This window comes from Spermophilus citellus (genome assembly GCF_964194105.1).
Source record: "Spermophilus citellus genome assembly, chromosome: 7".
NCBI classification, from domain to species: Eukaryota; Metazoa; Chordata; class Mammalia; order Rodentia; family Sciuridae; genus Spermophilus; species Spermophilus citellus.
The window spans coordinates 105520574-105544072 of NC_138188.1; the positions used below are offsets into that span (position 1 = coordinate 105520574).

A 23499-nucleotide genomic window follows, 5' to 3' on the forward strand; every position below is an offset into this window, starting at 1 on the left:
CAATAGCAGACTAGATGAAGTAGAAGAAAGGATCACAAAAGTCAATGATGGGTCATGGAAATAATTTAGAGGAACAAAAAAGGAAAAAATAATAAAAAACAGTAAGCTTAAGAGATTTGGGATAACATCAGATGGATCAATATGGATATCACAGAAAGTTCAGAAGGAGATGAAATGAAGAATCAAAGTTTATTCCTTTGATTTGCATTTATTTTCAACAGGTTGGGGGAACTTGAAATTAATCAAATAATTACTAGAAATCTCCTAAATTTGGGAGGAAACTAGATATCCAAATCCAAGGGCAAAGGACACCAAATGAAATAAATCTAAAGAAATCTGTTTGGAGAGACATTATAACCAAATTGTCAAAAATTAAAGAGAATTTTGAAAGCAACAAGGAAAAAGCCGTGTTCTTCTATATAAGAGGGAATCCTCATAAGATTATCTAGTTTTTCCAGCAGAAAAATTGCTAGCCAGATGGGAGTGGGAAGATATACTCAATGTGTGAAAAGAGGGAAAACAAACAAAAAACCAACCCAACCAAGAATATCATACTTTGCAAAACTGCCCTTCAAAAATGAAAGAAAAATATTTTCCCAAACAAAAGCTGGAAGGTTTATAAGAAATGCTAAGGTGTTTTTCCAGTTGAAACAAAGGGTGCTGAATGGCAACAAGATAGCAGAAAAAAACAATGAAACCCATTGATAGAGTAAATATAGAGACAAATAAAAATTACTGTAACTGTAGTGATGGTAGTTAAATCACTTAAGAATAATATAAAAGTTAAAAAAAATATCAAAAATTGGTATAATTTTAAAACTTACTAAAAGATTCACAATATTAATAGATGGAAATTGCGAAAAAAATACTATAAAATGTGTTTTGGGGTAGGGGAAATTAAAGTGTAGAATTTTTGTATACCATTGAACCTAAGTTATTATCAGGATAAAAGAATGTTATATTTTATGTAACCTCTAAGCTAGCTATCTGCACAAAGAATGCCTGTAGAAGTTACATGCAAGTAAAAGGAATAAAAGCATATCCATAAAAAATCAAGGAACTTCAAAACAAACAGAAAACAACAAGATGATAACAATAAGTCCTTCCCCATCAATAATTAATTTAAACGGAAATGGATTGAACTTCCCATTGAAAAGTGGCTACATGAATTTAGAAAAATTAAGACCCCACTGTATACTGTCTGAAAGAAACTCACCTCAAATTTAAAGGCATAAAAGCAAAAGTGACAGGATGAAAAATGATATATCATGCAAATAGTAATCTTTGCAAATGTTAACCAAAGGATTAGAGGGATGGCTGACTTCAGACAACATAGACTTTTAAGTAAAAATTATCACAAAAAACAAAGAAGGATATTATATATGATAACTGAGCCTATCTTCTAGGAAAATAATAATCATAAATATGCGTGCATCTAACACCAAAGTGCCTAATATACAAAGCAAACATTGACAGAAATGAAGGGAAGAAAGAAATGGCAATATATTCACAGGAACCTTCAATAAACCCACTTTTAATAATGGACAGGTTATCCAGATAGAAGATCAGAAGGAAAGAACGGAGTTGAATAATACTATAGATCAAAGGGACTTAATAGATATATACAGAACTTTCATACAACAGCAGCAGCATACATATTCTTCTGAAGTACAAAGATGGAGAACATGTTAGGCCACAGGTCTTAACAGATTTTGAAGTATCCTTTCAGACCACAATGAAATAAAACTAGAAATCAGTGAGAAGGAAACTTTAAAATTCATAAATATATGGAAAATGCTCTCAAACAATTAGTGGCTCAATGGGAAATCAAAAGTAAATTAGAAAATTCCTGTGACAAGACAAAACATACTACACCAAAAATTATGGGATGTAGCAAAAATAGCACTAATAAGGAAGTTTTAGCAATAAATGCCTGTATTAAAAAATAAGGACAATCCCGAAACAACCTAACTTTACTTCAAGGAGCTAGAATAAGATAATCAAACTAAGTGCACATGTAGAGAAAGAGGTAAGTAAAAATTAGAATGGAAATAAATGAAATAAACAATAGAAAAACCAACAAAACTGAGTTGATTTTCTGAAGAGATCAATAAAATAGCAAAACCTTTAGCTAATCTAAGAAAAAAAAGAGGAACACTCATAAAATCAGAAATGAAAGAAAGGATTTATAACTGATGCCACATAAATAAAAAGAATCATGAGAGACTACTATGAACAACTACATACCAACAAATTATAATCCAGAAGAAATCGACAAATTCCTAGAAACATACAGCCTACCAGAACAGGACATGAATAAATAAATGGTTTGAACTTATCTGTAACTAATATAGAAATTGAATCAGTAACCCAAAACTTCCTAACAAAGAAAATCCCAGAGCAGATAGCTTCACTATGAATTGTACCAAGCATTTAAAGAAGATTTAACACGAATATTTCTCAAACTCTTCCCAAAGCTGAAAAAAAGGGAACACTAACATTCTTATTTAAGAGGCCAGCATTACTCTGACACAAAAGCTGGAAAAAATACTACAAGAAAATAAAATTGCCGGTGAGTACCTGGGATGAATATAGATGCAAAAATCCTCAGCAACATACTAGCAAATTGAAGCCAACAGCATATTAAAAGGATTATGCACCATGATTAAGTGGGATTGACAGTGTCAAGAATTCACAGTAGAGAGTTGTTCAACAAATAGATTGAAAAAACTGAAGAATATGTAAAAGAATATAATTGGGCCTTTACCGTATAACATACTCAAGAATCATTTCAAAAGAATTGAGGACTTAAACATGACCTGAAGCTGTAAAACACCTAGGAGTAAAGTTTCATGACACTGATATTGATAATGGCTTTATAAATATGACACCAGAAATACAGAAAATAAAATAAGAAATGAACAGTAAGACTACATCAAATTTAAAACCTTCTGTACTGCAAAGAAAACGGACAGAGTGAAAAGGCAACAGATAGAATGGGAAAAGTTTTCAAAACCATATATCTGATAGAGGGTTATTCTCAAAAGTATATTTTGTAAAACCTCCTACAACTTAATGATTTAAAAAAAGCTGATACCCTGATTTAAAAGTGGAGATACAACTTGAATAGATATTTAACTAAAACAAGCACACAAATGATCCATAGGTATATGAAAAATGTCTGAATACCAACAATCTTTAGAGAAACACACATCAAAGGCACAAATGAGAGATTACCTCACATCTGTCACAATGGTTAGTAGTTAGAAAAAAATAAAAGATGTCTATTGGATATGGAAAAACTAAATTCTTTGTATTCACTTGTGAATTGTTCCATTACTATGGAGCACATTTTTGAGGTTCCTTACACACACACACACACACACACACTCACAGACACACACAAAGAAAGAACTATATATGATTCAGCAATTGTACTTCTAGAGATATACTCTAAAAAAAATTGAAATCAGGATCTCAAAGAGATATGTATTTTTATATTCATTGTAACACTATTCATAGTAGCCAAGATGTGGAAACAGCCAGAATGCCCATTGACAAATAAGAAAAGAAAAGAAAATATGGTATGTGCATGCAATGGAATATTCTTCACCCTTAAAATAGAAGGGAAATTCTGCAATATGTGACAACATGGATGAATCTTGAGGATATTATGCTACGTGAAATAAGCCAGTCACAGAAGGACAAATACTGCACAATTCAATTTGTATAAGGTATCTAAAACATTCAAATTCAGAGAATATAAAACTGTAATGATTGACAGGGCCTGGGGGAGGCAGTAATGGAAATTTAATCAATGAACTTAAAAGTTTAATCAAACAAGATGAATAAGCTCTAGAAATCTACTGTACAACATTATACGTATATTCAAGGAAAAGGTATTGTATACTTATAAATTTGATAAGAGATCTTGTGTACTTACTACAATAAAATATCAATGGAAAATTCTTAAATAAAATATTAGAACGCAGAATCCAATAGTACATTAAAAAATAACACATTATGATAAATGGTGTTTTGTTCCAGGGATGCAAGGATATACTATTAGAAAATGTGTTAATAGTAGATCTAAGGAAAAATATTATCATTCTATGTGATGCTGAAAAAATCTTTGAATAAAATTAAATACCCGTGATATTTCTATTCTTGATAATGGTGGATTACCTTGTTTCCAATCATCATCCCACTGGAAGAACTAGGAAATATAGACAAGATATTTTTGAAAGTCTTCTTGAATGCTCCAGAGAATGACCAAACATTTGGCATCACCTTTCCCTTTTTAAATAACAGTGGCTGAGAGTGGCTGAGATACTAAGTGGCCAAACCGATAGTCATTAACTGGGAAGATAAGCAGAGTGTCCTGCAAGGTGGTCCTGGAAGATGATGGGATAAAAGGAAAGCCAGCTAGAAATCCTTGTTGACACAATCTCAGACTGTTTGGGGGATTAAATTGATCTTTTTAGCCTAATTGCCTGATAAAAACAAATAACATGGTGGACACAAGGATCAGAATAGACCAAAAACTAATAGAACAAACAAAGTAGAAACAGAACAATAGGGGATTTGAATTACAGTTTTAACACAATTTTAACTGATTGAAATGTAAACTCTAAATCATGGAGAATTTTGCCAGAGAAGTGGAAAATAAAAAAACAAAATACCTGATTATAAACAAATGAAAAGATAACTGAACAAGTATATGAATAATACATTATCTAGGAGAGGGGATAGAAAATTTAGCAGTAATAATATTTCAAGAACTAATGGATGATACTTTTACACAACTGATGAGATATTGGAAATCAAGATGAATTACAGACTCAAAGGAGGCATAATATAAAGTCCACCTAGGCATATCAAAGAGAAAAATCTGCAAAGCATTCAGAGCATGGGGGTGGGGGGGGCAGGGAAGCAATTCTCACAGCAGATAGCAAAATGTAAAAATGGAAAATGAGGACAATAGAGTGATATTGTCAAGGGGCTAGGGAAAACAGCAACTGCCTATACAGAATTCTCTACAAAATTATTTTTAAAAACATCAAATTCATTGTCCTCAACAAATGAAATTTGTGACAATTCATGAGTAGCAAATATGCACTAAGGAGAAAACTAAAAGACTTCAGAAAGAAAATGAAATTTATCCATTATATAAGAACAGAGATGAAGGAAGGAATAAAAACCAAAGAGGATTGGTTAAACTGAGGCAATATTTCATATAAATAATGATAATGACTTCAGGGAATATAATGAGGATTAAAATACAAGGGAAAATAGGTAAAAAGTGAGGCTGAAGTTTATTGAATTTAACTTCTAAGGCCATAGTGATGGTAAATTCATTATGTGTTGAATTGAATAGTTAAGTAATACCCAGATAACTGAAAAAACATTATTTCTTTCTTTTCCTTTTTTTTTTTTTTTGGTACCAGGGATTGAACTGAGGGACACTTGACCACTGAGCCACATCCCGAGCTCTATTTTGTATTTTATTTAGAGACAGGGTCTCACTGAATTGCTTAGCGCCTTGCCTTTGCTGAGGCTGGCTTTGAGCCAGCAATACTCCTGTCCCACCCTCCAGATCTGCTGGGATTACAGGCATATGCCACCACACCCAGCAGAACATTATTTCTGAGTGCATCTAGATGGTTTCAAGAAAAGATGAGCATTTGAATGAGCTTGGCCCTTTTCAATATGTGAATTTACTCTCTTCTGGAGCTGATATATTCTGCTCTGGAACATCAGAGCTCAAAGTTCACAAGCCTTCAGACTGGGTCTTCTATCAATGCTTCTCCTTCCCCTGATTCTCAGGCCTTCAAACTCAGACTGAATTCAATCCCATAAGTTTTTTCACAGATGACGTTTTGTGGGGTTTTTCCTTTATAACTACATGAGCCAATTTCCATCAAACACATACACACCCCACCATATTCACTGTTTCTCTGTGAAGAACCCTGAATAATATATTCCTTATAATTTCCAGAGAGTAACAAAAGTATTAATTTACATCACACTTTTTTTTTAAAGAGAGAGTGAGAGAGGAGAGAGAGAGTGAGAGAGAGAGAATTTTTTAATATTTATTTTTTAGTTCTCGGCGGACACAACATCTTTGTTTGTATGTGGTGCTGAGGATCGAACCCGGGCCGCACGCATGCGAGGCGAGCGCGCTACCGCTTGAGCCACATCCCCAGCCCCAATTTACATCACACTTTGATAAGTTATGGAAAAATTTTCTATCCTTGTAGGAGCACTAAAAGAATTAATAAGTAAATGTATTATGTATAATTAGAGTAGGAAACTGGTATAAGAACAAATTGCTAGCCATCGCTTCTCTCCCACTTCTCCATAGAAGGAAAATAAAATGGGATAATAATTCAGAAAAAATAACAATCCTAAATTTGCATATATCTAATGACATAGCATTATAGTGTACAGGCAGTGTACTTCACATAGTACCATGTTACCTGAAAATTATGCAAATTTGAACCATCTTTTCACTTTGCAACATTCCTTGGTGTATGTGTGTTTTTGTATATATGATTTGATAAGGCTACCTTTAAAAATAATACAAGGCAAAATGAAAAGAATTAAAAATATTTAAGTTCACAATTGTGGCTGGAGACTTTATTACACTTCTCCCAATTACTGAGAAAATAGCAAATAAAGACAATTAGTAAGAATAACAAAAATTTGAACCACATGATTAATAAACTTATACCCAACCCTTAAAGACTACATATTATTGTCAAGCACACACAGGGAGTAGCAAAAGTATTACCAAAGATTTACATTTGCTGAATTATAAAATATATGTCAAAAATTTCAGAGTTAAGATAATATACAATATATTCTCTAAACTTAAGAGAATTAAGATTATCAATAAGAAAAACATAAATAGGAAATCCCGCTAATGACTAGTGAGTAAGCACCATACTTCTCAATAGCTTATATGTCAGAAGAAATCAAAACAGAAATTGCAATATATTTCAAATTAAATTAGAATACAAACATGGCATGTCAAACTTAGAGGGTAATTAGAGCTGTGCCTAGATGAATGTTTATAGCTTTTATTTCATTTATTAAAAGGGGAGAAAAGCTGAAAAATCTATGATCCTAGTATCCAACCCAGGAAGTTAAAAATATAGTGAATTAAACCCAATGAAAGTAGAAGAAAGATAACAGAGATGTGACAATTTAATTTATGGCATCGACACCTTTGGGTCTTAGGGTACTCAGCTATTTGATCAAACACTATTCTCAGTGTTTCTATGAGGATGGTGTTGGACAAAGTTAACATTAAACCTATAGACTGAGAAAAGCAAATTGTCCTTCATAATGTGGATGGGTTTCATCAATCGGATGAAGGCCTGAATAAAACAAAAAGGCTGAGCCTCTCCTGAGGAAGAGAGATTCTTCCTGCCTGTCTGCTTTGGAATTGAGACATCAGCTTTTACCTGGCCTTTGGGACTCTAATGGAAACTTCGACTCTTCCTGGTACTTGAGACTGCTGGTCTCTAAACCATAACTACACCATCAATTTTCCTGGTTCTCAGGCCTTCAGATTCTGACTGGAACAACATCATTTCTCCTGGGTCTCCAGCTTGCCAACTTACCCTGCAGATCTTGGGACTTGTCAGCCTCCGTAATCATGTGAGCCAATTCCTCATGATAAATCTTTCTATACAGAAATATATCCTATTGACTTGTTTATCTAAAGGAACCCTAATTCAAAAAATAAGAGTAGATATTAAAGTAATGGAAAACAAAGTTAATACATTAGCAAAAATGAGAGTTGATTTTTTGAATTTGATGTATCTGTGGCAAGTCTAATCAAGAATGAATGAGAAGGCACACAAGATCACAAATAATTTTTGTTCATTCTAGGAATGTTGTTGGTTTAGCATTTTAAGAATGTAGTTGGTTTAGATTTTCAAAATCAATATAATTCACATTTTAACAGAAATTAGGGCAGAATATATGACATTAAAAATAGATAAGAAACATTTAATAAAATTCATCTTCCCTTCAGGATAAAAATCTCTTGGTATTCTAGAAAAAGAAAGACTTCTTGACTCTGAACTTTGTTAATTTACCCAAAGCTAAGAAAATGTCCTCCTTAATGGTGAATAAATAAAATTTTTCTGGTAATCAGAAATGAGATAAAGTGCCTATTATGTATCTTTTCTATTAAACATTGTACAGCTATTGACAATATAAATTATTAGAGAAAGTGAGAAAGAATTGAAACCTTCATATGCAGCTTGTGGAAATTAAAACTGGTTTAACCACTTTGGAGAACTGCTTGGTAACATCAGTTAAAGTTAAACATGTTCATACTCTATGGACCAGCATATACTTGATAGAATGCACATATTCACCAAAATATATAAGTTTGTTCATTTCATCATTATTACATTGATTGTAAAATGAATACATTAATTGTGGTAGTGTGATAGCTAAAACAATGGAATACTGTTTGAGTAATGCAATTGAATAAACTACAACAAATAAAATAGAAATAGAAGCAAGACAAAAAAATAACATGTAATACATAATTCTTACATAAAATTAAAAAACAGATAGCAGTAACCTATAATGTTAAAAATCAGGACATTGTTTAATTTTAGAAAAGAAGGAAGATATTGACCTAGTAAGAGTATGAAATAGGGTTCTGAGAGGCTTGTATTTTTTAAAAAAATTTCTTGTCTTTTTGTTTTATTTCTTCACATGGGTAGTTTCATGGGTATATGAATGCACAATAAAATATTTTAAAATTAAGCCTCTATTACTGATCAAAGAAATTTATAAAATGTGAATTAATTTATATCCTTTATTTTCAGAATCCAAGATCTTATTTAATGAGGAAACACTAGATGTACTAAGAAGAAATGATGCTCACCCTCTCCACTATTTTTAACACTATAGGCTATTTTAGCAAAGCAGTTAGATTAATACAAACACTTAGAGAAATAAAAATTGAAAAGGAAGAGTAAAATGTCTGTATTTTAGATTATTATGAAAACATGCCTGAAATGACTAAGAAAATCAACTTTAATTATTGTTATTTGTATTCTTGATGGTTACCATTCTAATGAGAGTGAGATGAAATCTCATTGTAGTTTTGATTTTTATTTTCCTGATTACTAAGGAGGTTCAATATTTTTTTCACTTATTTGTTATATACATTCACGATTATGTCAAAATGAACCCCCATTGTATTATATATAATACATGAATAAAAACAAGAAAAAACAAAATTAACATTAAAATAAATACAAATAATAAAATAATTGAGACGGATGTATACCCAAATTCAACTATATAAATTTTAGATTTTAGAAAAGATAATGAAAAGAATAGCTCATATAAAATGACAACGAAAACATCAAAATAATTATCAAGTTAACCAGAAAATAAAAATGTAGAACACTTGCAAACTTCTTGTAAGATATAAAAGTATACTTGAATAAATAAAAGGCATCATTTAGTCTTTGATTAAATGTCTCACTTTTTTTTATTTCTGAAGTTTACTCTTTTTCTTGACTTTTAAATTTTTATTTATATTTATTACTTTTAATTTATATATGGCAGCGGAATGCATTACAATTCTTATTACACATTTAGAGCACAATTTTTCATATCTTGTTGTATAAAAATAAATATTGACACCAATTCGTGCCTTCATACTTGTACTTTGGATGATAATGATCATCACATTCCACCATCATTAATAACCCCGTGTCCTCCCTTCCCCTCCAACCCCTCTGCCCTATCTAGAATTTGACGTTTTTAAAGTCAAATAAATATTATATCATAAAACAGTTTAAAGTTTTCTTCTTTTCATGTTTATTTATAAAACTACAAATTTCTCTCAGTAAGATTCATCTGTGTCTCACAAGTTTCAATATGATAAATTTTTGTTTAGTTTTTATTTTATACATTTTATTAATGATTTCTCATAAATTAGAGATGTTTTTTATTTCCAAAATACTTTTCTCAGTGATTTCTCATTTTACTTCATTGGGATTAGAATATAATAATATCTAAAATTTTGATTCTTTGGTACTTAATAATTAGTATTTATCAAATACCCGTTTTCTTCAGAGTTCTAGGTTCTAATGATATAACAATGAACAAATCACCTACTTCTTTGTCTACAGTATTTACATTCTATTGTGAAAGACTTTAAAATATGATACATAAATGATTTATTACTTTGTGTTTCAGTGTGGTCAGATATGATTGATCCCTTATGTTTATTGAGTGACCTTGTCTGGTATTTTCTTAATGTCTGGGACTCTTTTCTCTTCATTAATTCTCTAAGTGATTCTAATATAATATTTCCTGTATCATAATCTTATAGTTATTGTCAGATCAGGCGAGGTGGGCAGAAACCAAAGGAGGCAGATTTAAAAAGGCTGCCGAATGAGGCTTTATTGAGATATAACTCCCAGGTGGAACTCGATCAGACCCACAGAGTGGACAGGAGAAGGGTCTGAGGAGAAACCGCATCGAAGCTTGACCAGACTGGACTTTTATGGGGCTTACAGCAGGAATGGAAGGGCTTGGGACAGGAAAAGGTGTTTTTAGGGTCCCTTGTCCCTTTGGAGTTGGTCAAGGGAGTTGGCTGAACTCCAGGATTGGCCAGGGGGTCCTGCTGATTGACAGGCGTTTCTGCTGGCACCTGATTAATGTTCCTTTCCCACGGGCTGCTTTGTTCTAAGTCGCCACCAAGTCACCACCACCGACCTAACAGTTATCTCAGTAATTCTTGATATTTTGATGCTCAGTGTTTTATATGTTTGCTTTCTGGGAGCTATTAGTGCTGTCTTATAACAAAGCAACTTTTGTCTTTCAAATATTTACTTTCAAAACATAATAATGTTTTAGAATAGGACTATTACAACTTTTTAAAAAATGTTTTTCTAGTTGTAGATGGACACAATATCTTTATTTTATTTATTTTTATATGGTGATGAGGATTGAACCCAGTACCTCACACATGCAAGACAAGCGCAATAACACTGAGCTACAGCCCTAGACCAAGACTATTACATCGTAAGGCTCTAGTTTGGAAGGATTAGATTAGTCACTTTTTTTTACTTAAGTGATATTTTCCAAACTTTTTAAACTATCAAATTTTCTTTACCATAATCTTATACACGCAATAGAAACTAGTCTTGTTATTCATCATTTTCTCTGGTATGTAAAAAGAATTGTTCTGAAGTTCAAATATTATAGTATATGTGACTTTGTATGAATTTAAGAAATATCTATGTAAATGTATATCTAATTTTGACGTTTTTCTCATTTAACAAATCATTAAATATACCATCACCATCTTATCTTTATTTTCTAGACCATTTTTCTTTTCATCCAATTTTTATACTTACTTTTATATTGTGTCACATATATTTATATACTTTCTCATTTCATCTTAGATTGAAGCAGAGTTAATTGATAAATGTTTATATTGAAGTAAAGCTTATTTGCCATGCTATATATTTTTTAGTTTTTAAAATTGGCACATAAAATTATACATATTTATGAGGTATCTTGTGATGTTTCAATACATGTGCATATTGTGTAATGTATCTGTATTCTCAAACATTTATTTGTGGTGAGAATTCTTTTAAAAGTAGGAAACTTATTTTCAAGTTCTAGAAAATTAGTATTATATAATTATAAATAAGGGTTTGTTATGTGATATGATTTTTTATTGTATTAACATTCTTTATTTGAGCCAAGTTAAAATTAATGTCACAATTAAGAAAATGATTGTTTTAATGTTTTTCAGCTGCTAATAGGTTATGAAAATGGTACTGTAGTATTCTGGGACTTGAAATCTAAAAGAGCAGAACTGAGAGTTTATTATGATGAGGTAAGTGATTTCTACTGAAATATTTGAAGTCTTGTGACTTTGTGTCATTTTTAAACTTTGTACTGTACCAGTATTTTTTCGCTGGGAAATTACCTGGTTTTCACACTTTATTTTGTTATTTGTATAAGTTTCAACTCTGGGTTATCCTTCTGAGTAGCATTCTGCCCTGACTGCCAATTTTTAGGCCCTGTTTTAGAGTATCCTATGTACTTGGATTCATGTTACTTATGGTGTATTCCCAATTTTGTCTTATTCCTTTTCTTTCCTCTAGACTCCCATGTGTATGTCTTACTTCCTTGTCCTTAAATTCTCTAAATTCTTTAAGTTTTCCTTAGAAAACTCTTTTCTATGTTAAAAATTCAAATCAATTTGAAATTCAATATCTTTCTGTACTTGCCTTCTTAAAATAGAGATTTTGTAAATGGTAACGTTAATAAGTGACAATAAGATCTTGAAATAAATTTTATTTAACATAATTGAGGATTCGGGAAGCAAAAAGCCCCTATTTATCGAGGAAGAGTATCCCAGTTGACACTTTGGTTTGGAGATTGATTCCAGGTCATTAATTATTTCCTCCTTCAGAAGATATTAATAAAGACAAATTGTATTAAAAGGTGAAAAGGTAATTGCTTCTTATAGCTATGGAAGTAAATATGATCATATATACTATTAAATTTGAAAAATGGGGGAAGGCAATAGGAGAAGATGGTAGAATAGAAGCAGGTTGCAAGCTCCAGCTCTTCCGCAGTTCAGAACCACAGTAGCTGGAGAGATATGCAGCAAGTTGGGTGACTGAGATCTAGTAATAGACTGACAGACACTTGGAGAGACTCAGATTCTGGTTACTAGAATAGACAGTGAAAAAGAGTTCATCAGTTTTGAAGCTGCCAAAGAGGCAAAGTTGGGAAAATTGCTTCAGAAGCAGTGGTAGAAGAGAAAATCAGAATTTAGCTGATACAGAAACTACATACCAACATGTGAAAAGGGCTCTACTTCTCTTTAACTAGTGAGTAGAGAGCTGTGGCCAAAAAGCCAGAAGGTCAAACCTAAGTTTAGAGTTTGGGGAAAGACAAATTCTTGCATCTTCATCTCCTCCGGAGATAGTGGCAAATATTGTTATGGAAGAATGCCTTTGAGGCAAGCTATCTAAATGATATACACAATGAGATCACTGCAACAAAAGACCACCACGCCTACCACCAATCAGAGGTGAAAGCAGAGTAAAACTGGGTGCAGTCTGTTACCTGGGTGCAAGGCACTTTTCCCCGTACCAAAATTTTCCTGAGTGTATACATACACACTCATTGCTCATGTCTGTACTGGGGAGGGTTCTATCTGCTGAGCCAAGAATGTTATAGCACCATCACCTTGGCTCAAGTAGGAGCTTCTGGGGCCATGGTAGTGCTCTTAGCACCACTTAAACTGTGCTACAAAAGGGCAAGTAGAGGACTGTTAATAGCTTGGGCACATGGCTCTGCTTCATGTGAACACAAAAAGCAGCTCCTCAGTGCAGAGACAAATCTGGGAACTTGGCCTGCGGACATTCCAGGGATGTCCTCTCTGTGCCACCAGGGAACACACTGATGCCTGGACTGACATGGTACTAAAAATGTTGTATATGTGTTCATCAGAGCTGGGCAGGGTGAAGATGGTGAAGATAGGATTTGGATCCTGGATTTCATGCAGTTTTTTGAAGGAGGATGCCAATCTCAATGTGGGAAAACTTAAACATACATTGCTGCACCACAACTCAGTGCTGATTTAAGCTACTGAGGCTTAAACATTTCTCACACCTCTCATACCTGGTGTATTCCAAATCATGAAGTCTCTAAAAGAAGTTTCTCTATCTTTAAAACCTTAACAAGGAGGGCTTTTATTATTTTTAAAGTTAGTTGGTTTTGCTGGTATTGTCTACTATTTTGGTTTCATTATATTCCCCTCATTATTTTTATTATATATTTCTATACAATCTTCTTTCTTGTCTTTTAAAATTAACTCGATTCATTTTCTGTACCTTTTTTCTTCTTTATCATTTTTATTCCTCTCATTTTGTCTAACTTCATTTTCTAAGTTTTTCTTTTCTTCCCTCTCTTTTTTCTTTTTCTTTCCCGTTTCTTTTTATTATCCATATGGTTTTATAGTAGTCTTACATTCCACGTTGCCTAATTTTTCTGTATATTATTACTATCCTTTTCTTCTCTTTGACAAGTGTAGATGTAGAGAATATTTTCCTTCAAGTTGTCATTGATACTGTAACTAGTCTCTGTCTTCCTAAAGTGATACTGGAGGTTAAACATGGCATTTTGAACATGTTGTGTGGGTACTTTGACACTGAGATATAAAATCAGTCTGGGCACATTTTAAAGAAAAAGCAGCTCACTAAAAAGACCTCTCATAACAGTGTAAGAGACATCCACGTAACAAATGCAGGAATTCCAACATAGACACATTTGAAACAAGAAAATAAGGTAGTAAGACACATCTGAAAATTCATAACTCCTCAACAACTAAATTCATAGATATCAAACTAGAGAAAATAATTGACAAAGAATACAAAAAGTTGTGATCAAAATGACCAACGAATTAAAAGAAATACTAACGAGTGAACCAAGGAATATAATACTGTGTGTGAACATGCATTTTAATAAAGAGATAAAGATTCTGAAAATAATCAAACAGAAATATTGAAAATGAAAAACTCAATAAGCCTAATTAATTCAGTGGAAAGTATCACCAATAGACTAGAGCAAGCAGAAGAAAAAATATTTTTCTCAAATGACTCAAAAATTAAATGGATAAACTATAATACTTAGGTAGTAACAAAGAAAAAATTATGAATAGAACATACACAAGCTCTGAGACAATAATAAGAAACTAAATTTAAGTTTCATAGGCCTTGGAGGAAGAAGTGGACATGTAGGGTAATTATGTAGAAAGCTTCTTTAGTGAAGTAATGGCAGAAAGCCTCCCTAAGCTTAGAAATTATATGGACATACAGGTACTGGAGACATTTAGAACTCCCAATAGACATGACCAGAAAAGAACTTCTCCATAACATATTGTAGTTAAATTACCAAAAACTTAAAACAAAGAAAGGATTTTAAAAACTATTAGAGAGAAATGCTAAGTCGTTTATAAATGCAAACCCATCAGAATAATATTAGATTTCTTAGAAGAAATGCTTAAGATCAGGAGAGCATGCAACATGTCAAGCTCTGATAAAAATAACTGCCGATATGGATTGCTATGCACAGCAAAAGTATCCTTCAGAATTGAAGAAGAAATGAAAATGCCCCAAGATAAACAAACTAAAGGAGTTCATGATCATTAAGTCAGGGTTTCGGAAGATACAGGAATCCGTATACTGAAAAGGATAAAAATAACCAAGAGAAGCATGAGAGAGAATAAATCTCATTAGATGAATACATAGGCAAATGAGAATTAGAATTAAGGCACACTCATTTGTTATTATAAATTTTAACAAATGACAGTAAGTAGTACACACTTTCCTATAATAATACTGCCAATTAAAAGACATAGATTAGCATATAGTTTTTAAAAAGAAGATTCAACTACATGCTCCCTGAAAGAAATAGTGCCAATCAGCATAGACATTCACAGACTGAAAGTAAAAGAATGAAAAGACAATATTCCATGCATATGGAATAATAAAGCAAGCAGGAATAGATACCCTCATATCCAACAACCATAGTTCAAGCCAAATTTAGTCAGAAATGACAAAGAACACTGGATATGGTGATGTACATTTATATAGTACTAGATACTTGGGAGACTAAGATAGGAAGATTATAAGTTTGTAATCAGCATGAGAAACTTAATGAGAATCTCTCTCTCAAAATAAAATACTGTGAGTTTAGCACAGTGATAGGACCTTGCATGTCCTGCGTTCAATCCTCAGTATCACACACCTAAAAAAAATTAGACAAATAATTTCATTACATATTGATAAGGGAAATAACCAACAAGAAGATGTAATGATTATAAAAATATATGCCCTGAACATTGGTACACCGAACTTCATAAAGCAAGTACTTCTTGACATAAAGAGACTGATAGGCAATAACAGTGGGTGACTTTAATAAAGCACTCTCACTGATAGATCATTCAGACAAAAAAAATCAAAAAAATACTACAAAGTTAAATATATTTTAGGTCAAGTGCATTTAAGACATCTACAGAATATTTTATTCAATAACAACTGAATATACTTTCTTTTAAGCTGCTCATGCAACTTTCTTCAAAGTAGATCAAATGTTAAATCACAAAATCAAGTCTTTCTAAATAAAAAAAGTTAAAATGATTTTTATGTTTTATTAAGTTAAAAAATTCTTATAATCAAATGAGAATAGAAACCCAGCATCTCAGAATCTCTGGGATATATTAAAATAGTTTTAAAATGGCAGTTTATATCTATAAGGGCCTACATAAAAAATAAGATCTTAAACAAATAACCCAATTATACTTCTCAAGGTCTTAGAAGAACATGTACAAACAAATCCCAAGAGCAGTAGAAGGGAGCAAAAATTAAAGATCAGAGCTGAAATGAACGAAATAGAAAATAACAGAACAAAATAAAGTATCAGTGGCTCCAAGAGTTGTTTGTTGGAAAGATAAACAAGGTTGACCAGCCATTAGCCAAACTAACCAAAAGAGAGAAGACCCAAATTAATAAAATAAGAGATGTAAAGGGGAATATTACAAGAGACACCACAGAAATCCAGATGATCATTAATTACTATTTTGAAAATTTATATTCCAACAAACTAGAAAATCTAGAAGAGAAGGATAAATTTCTAGACACATATTACCTACCAAAACTGAACCAATATGAAATAGAAAAGTTAAATAACAATGAGCAATAATGAGCAATGAGGTTAAGTCAGTAATAAAAACCCACCCAACAAAGAAAAGCCCAGACCAGATGGATTTAAGTAGAATTTTGCCAGAACTTTAAAGAACAACTAACACCAATGCACCTCAAAAAATATTCTGTGAAAATAGTACATGAAATTTCTCTTCAAATGCCATGGGTTTCAAAGACCTCCAAACTTATTCTCCAAAGCAGTATCACCCTGATACCCAAATCAGATAAGGACACAACAAGAAAAGAAAATTGCAGAACAAAATCCTTTATAAACATAGGTGCAAAAACCACTCTGGAAAGCAGAATGGAGATTTTTTTTGAGAGAGAGAGAGAGAGAGAGAGAGAGAGAGAGAGAGAGAATTTTTTAATATTTATTTTTCAGTTCTTGGCAGACACAACATCTTTGTATGTGGTGCTGAGGATCGAACCCGGGCCGCATGCATGCCAGGCGAGCACGCTACCGCTTGAGCCACGTCCCCAGCCCAGAATGGAGATTTCTTAGAAAACTTGGAATGGAACCACCATTTGACCCAGTTATCCCATTCCTCAGTTTATATCCAAAGGACTTAAAATCAGCATACTACAGTGACTCACAGATGTCAATATTTATAGCAGCTCTATTCACAATAGCTAAACTATGGAACCAACCTAGATGCTCTTTAACAGATGAATGGGCAAAGAAAATGTGGTATATATACTCAATAGAATATTACTTAGCCTGAAAGAAGAATGAAATTATGACATTTGCCAGTAAATGGATGTAGTTGGAGAGTATCATGCTAAGTGAAATAAGCCAATCCCCCCCAAAAAAAACAAAGGAAAAATGTTTTCTCTGATATTTGGATGCTGATCTATAATGGGAAACAAGGGACTAGGGAAGAATGGAGGAACTTTGGACTGGGCAGAAGGGACTGAGGGGAGGAGAAGAGAAGGGAGAGAGAGTATGGGCAAGGGAAGGATGGTGAAATGAGATGGACATTATTACCCTATGCACATGTATGATTGCATGAATGGTGTGACTCTGCATTGTGTACAACCAGAGAAATGAGAAATTGTGCTCTATTTATGTACAATGAGTTGAAATGCATTCGGCTGTCATGTATAACTAATTAGAACACATGAAAAATTTAAAATCATTTATAAAATATTTGCAAACAATTCAACAAAAAATCTAAAAGATCATATACCATGATAACCATAGTTTCATTCTAAGGATGCAAGGATGGTTCAATATATGCAAATCAATAAACATAATACACCACATAAACAGAACCAAGAACAAGTATCACATGACCATCTCAATAGATAATAGAATAAGCCTTCTTTAAAATTCCACAACCCTTCATAATAAAAACCTTGAATAAATTAGGAGTATAAGGAACTTACCTCAACATAGTAAAAACTACGTATGACAAACCCAAAGCCATGACATCATACTGAATGAGGGAAAACTGAAAGCATTTCATCTAATATAAGGAATTAGACAAGACTATTTATTCTCACCACCTCCATTTAATATATTTGAAATTTAAGTTAGAACAAGTAGGCAAGAGAAGGAAATAAAAGGGATACAAATAGGAAAATATGAAGAATTACCCCTATTTGCAGAACAGATGATTCTATGTTTAGAAGACCTTAACAGATCTCCCAGGAGACTTTGAGATAATAAATTTGTCAAAGTAGCAATACAGATTCAATATACAAAAATCAGTACCTTTTCTGTATACCAAAATGAATGTACCAAGAAAGAAATCAGGAAAAGGATTCCATTCACAATAGATTCAAAAAGAAAAAGTAAAATACCTAGTCATAAATTTAACCAAGCAGGTAAACGACCTCCACAAGGAAAACTATGAAATACTGAAAAAGAAATGTAAGGAGATGTAAAAGATGAAAATTCCTCTCATGTTCATTGACAATCCAAATTATTGTTAAAAGACCATGTTACCAAAAGTGACCTACAGATTCAGTACAATCCCCACAAAAAATACTAATAATATTCTTTACACATAATTACATATAGAAATTCATATAGAAGAACAAACTATCTGGAGCCATCACAATACCCAATTTTTAAAATTTTTGGTTAGTTATATATGACAGTAAAATGCACTTTGACATATCATATGTAAATGGAGTATAACTTGTCATTATTCTGGTTATACATGATGTAGAATCATACAGATTGTGTAGTCATATATGCACATAATGTAATAATGTCAGATTCATTCTATTATCCTTCCTACCCTCCTAGCCCCTTCCCTTCTTTCCTCCTCTCTGCCTAACCCAAAGTAACTCTGTTATTCCTAGCTACTCCTGCTCCATTGTGAATTAGCATCAATATACCAAAGAAAACATTTGGGCTTTAGGTTTGGGAGATTAGCTTATTTCACTTAGCATGTTAGTCTCCAGCTTCATCATGTACTGGCAAATGACAAAATTTCATTCTTATTTAAGGCTGAATAATATTCTACTGTGAATATATACCACATTTTCTTTATCAATTCATCTGTTGAAAGGCTTCTTGGTTGGTTCCATAGTTTAACTATTGTGAATTGAGCTGCTGTAAATATTCATGTGGCTGAGACACTGTAGTATACTGATTTAAAGTCTTTTGGGTATAAGTGGAGGAGTGGGAGCTGGGTCAAATGGTGGTTCCATTCCAAGTTTTCTGAAGAATCTCCATACTGCTTTCCAGAGTGGTTGCACCAATTTTCATTCCAATCAGCAATGTATGAGCGTACCCTTTCCCCCACATCCTTGCCAACATTTGTTGTTTCTCATATTCTTGGTAATTGTCATTTTGACTGAAATGAGATGAAATCTTAGAGTAGTTTTGATTTGCATTTCTCTAATTGCTAGAGATGATGAACATTTTTCATATGTTTGTTGATTAATTGTATTTCTTCTGTAAAATATCTGATCAGTTCTTTAGCCCTCTTATCAATTAGATTATTTGGGGTTTTTTGATGTTAAGTTTTTGGAGTTCTTTATGTATTCTGGAGATTAATGCTCTATCTGAGGTACATGTGGTAAAGATTCTCTCCCATTCTGGAGGCTCTTTCTTCATGTTATTGTTTTCCTTTGCTGAGAAGAAGCTTTTTAGTTTGATTCTATTCCATTTATTTTTCTTCTTGCACATTAGGAGTCTTGTTAAGGAAATCAGATCCTAAGCTGACAATAGTAAAGATTTGGCCTACTTTTTCTTCTATTAGGTGCAGGGTATCTATTCTAGTGCTTGAGTCCTTGATCCATTTCAATTTGAGATTTGTGCAGGATGAGATATAGGGGTTTAATTTCATTTTGTTACATATGGATTTCCAGTTTTCCCAGCAGCATTTGTTGAATGAATAGGCTATCTTTTCTCCAATGAATGTTTTTGGCTCCCTTGTCTAGTATGAGATAACTGTATTCTTAAAAAATGGAAAGAAAGCATGTCTTTCTGGATAGGCAGAATTAATATTGTGAAAATGACCATACTATCAAAAGCATTATTCAGCTTTAGTGCAATTCCTATTAAAACACCAATGACATTCTTCAAAGTACTAGAAAAAGCAATAATGAAATTTATTTGGAAAAATAAGAGACCCAGAATAGCCAGTGAAATCTTATCAAGAAGAGTGAAGCAGGAGGCTTTACAATGCCAGACCTTAAACTATAATACAGAGCCATAGTAACAAAACTCATATGGTATTGGCATCAAAATGACATATAGACCAATGATACAGAATAGAAGACACAGAAACAAATGCACATAAATACAGTTATCTCATACTAGACAAAGAGGATACCCAATTTCAAATCATTCTAAAGAGCCATACTAAAACCCAGCATGGTCCTGGTGTAAAAACAGACATGTGGGCCCATGAAATAGAATACAAGACACAGAGACAAACTTACATCTATAGTCACCTGATTCTTCATAAAGGTGTCAAAACCTTGTTGGAGAAAAGAAACCCTCTTTGACAAATGGATCTTGAAAAACTGGCTAACTGTATTTAGAATGAGACTTGATCCCTATATCTTACTCTGTACAAAAGTCAACTCAGAATAGATGAAAGACCTAGTAATTATACCAGAATCTTTGAAACTACTAGAAGAAAACTTAGCAGAAACACTTCATATAAGCACAAACAATGACTACCTAAATAGTAAATCCTCCAGTTGAGTAAATAATAATAATCAGTAAATGGAAAGGCATTAAATTAATTAAAAAAACTGCTGCACAGCCAAGGAAACAATGGTAAGAGTCAGCCTACAGAATGGGAAATATCTTTTCCAGAAAATCCTCTTTTGACAGAGGATTAAGATTCAGAATAATATAAAGAACTAAAAATATTCAAATCCCATCCCCAAAAAGAAAAAAAATTAATGAATGGGCAAATGAAATGAATAGATACTTCAAAGAAGTACAAATGGGCAGGAATTTAAAAAAAAATGTTCAACATTTTTAGCCATCAGGGAAATGCAAATCAAGACTACACTGGGACACCACAGCACTCTAATCAGAATGATAATCATCAAGAACACAAATAACAATAAATGCTGTTGAGGTTAATGAGAAAAAGAAACACTTATACACTGTTGGTGGAGATGTAAATTACTACCAGGTATTATGGAAATCAGCTTGGAGGCTCCTCAAAAAAACTAAAAACAGAACTACCAGTGATCCACCTATACTACTCCTTGGTATTTACCCCAAAGAATTAAAATCAGTATACTTTAGTGCTATACCCATGTTTATCACAGCACAATTAACAATGCTAAAGTTATAGAACAAGCCTAGGTGTCTATCAACAGATGAATGGATAAAAAAATGTTTTATAAATACATAATATAATTTTATTTAGTTGTGAAGAAAAATAAAATTATATCAATGCAGGAAAATGGAACTGGAGAGCATCTTGTTAAGTGAAATAAGCTAGACTCATATTTTTTATGTGAAATCTTGAAAAAAGAAAGAAGAAAGGACATCATGAATGAAAAAAAGAGACTACTGCTGTAGAGGCAGGAGATCAGCGGTAGAGAAGGGGAGTGTAAGGGGAAGTATTGGGGAATGAATTTGATAACTATGTTATAAGCATGTGTAAATATGCCATGATGAAACCCACTATTCTTCATAATTAATATTCAACAATTTTTTAAAAGTAATTTTACAAAGGAATTTTTAAATTAGTGTTAGTATTGCCTAAGTTAGTAGAGTACAATAATATTAATTTACCTAGAAATTAAGTTATTGATTTATATATATATATATAAATCAATAAATCTATCATTTGTTTCATACATACTTTTATGTCCTGTAATTTTAATAAGACAGACATAAACTTTATTTTATTGCATAACTTCTGAAGTTTTCTTCAGCTTTTACCTCTGATATTTATAAGCCATCCTTTTAAAAAATTTTTTTAATTATAAATAAAAATAGAATGTATTTTGGTGAATTATACAACATAGAATATAACTTATTCTATTTAAGATCCCAGATTGTGGTTATACATGATGCAGATTTTCCCTGGTCATGTATTTAGACACAAGGCCAGAAAAGTTATGTCCTATTAATTCTACTGTCTTTCCTGTCCCCCTCTTCCCCATCCCATGTGTTCATTTCTTTTGTCCAATCAAATGGATTTCTATTCTTCCCCTATCCAACCTCCCTTGTTTTGGGGTAGTATCCACAAGTCAGAGAGAATAATTGGCCTTTGTTTTTTTGGGAATGGCTTATTTCACTTAGCATGAAATAAGTTCCATACATTTACCAGCAAATGCCATTATTTCATTCTTCTTTATGGCTGAGCAATATCTCATTGTATACATGTACATTTTCTTTATCCATTCATCCTTTGAAGGACACCTAGATTGTTTCCATGGATTGACTATTGTGAGTGAGCTGCTATAAACATGGATGTCGCTGCATCACTGTAGTATGCTATTTTTAAGTCTTTTGTGTATAGACCAAGGAGCTGGATAACTGGGACAAATGGTAGTTCCATTTCAGTTTTTCTAAGGAAACTTTATACTGCTTTCCAGAGTGGTTGCACCAATTTTCTGTCTCACCAACAATATATGAGAATACCTTTCTTCTCATATTCTCACCAACATTTATTGTTACTTGTATTTATAATTGCCATTTTAACTGAAGTGAGATGGAATCTTGGTGTAGTATTAATTTGTATTACTCTAATTGCGGAGATGTTGAACATTTTTTCTTATATTTTTTGACCATTTGTATTTCTTCTTTTGTGAAGCATCTGTTCAGCTCCTTTGCCCTTTTATTGATTGGGTTATTTATTTTTCTGGTGTTAAGTTTTTTAGTTCTTTGAAAGTCCTGGAAATTAATACCTTATGTGAGGGTACCGGTGGTAAAGATATTTTACCATTCTGTAGGATCTCTGTTCACATTCTTGATTGTTTCCTTTGCTGTAAAGAAGCTTTTGAGTTTGATACCATCCCATTTATTGATTTTTTATTTTACTTCTTGAGCTTTAGGAGTCTTGTTGAAGAATTTGTTTCCCAAGCCAATAGGTTGGAGAGTTGGGCCTACTTTTCTTCTAATGCGGGTCTCTGGTCTAATACCCAGGTTCTTGATCCACTTAGAGTTGAGTTTTCTGCAGGGTGAGATATATGGATTCAATTTTATTCTATTAAACATGGACTTCCAGTTTACCTAGCACCCTTTGTTGAAGAAGTTATCTTTTCTCCAATGTCTAGGCTGAGA

At 32.6% G+C, this 23499-nt stretch overlaps 1 protein-coding gene across 1 annotated transcript in view; it reads left to right on the forward strand.

Moving 5' to 3' along the window:
* Positions 1–23499, forward strand: part of STXBP5L (syntaxin binding protein 5L) — a 356600-nt gene that overhangs the window by 115952 nt on the left and 217149 nt on the right. The window contains exon 8 of the mRNA XM_081302277.1: positions 11813–11896. Coding sequence (XP_081158403.1) covers positions 11813–11896 — 84 coding nt within the window. The remainder of the gene's footprint in view (positions 1–11812; positions 11897–23499) is intronic.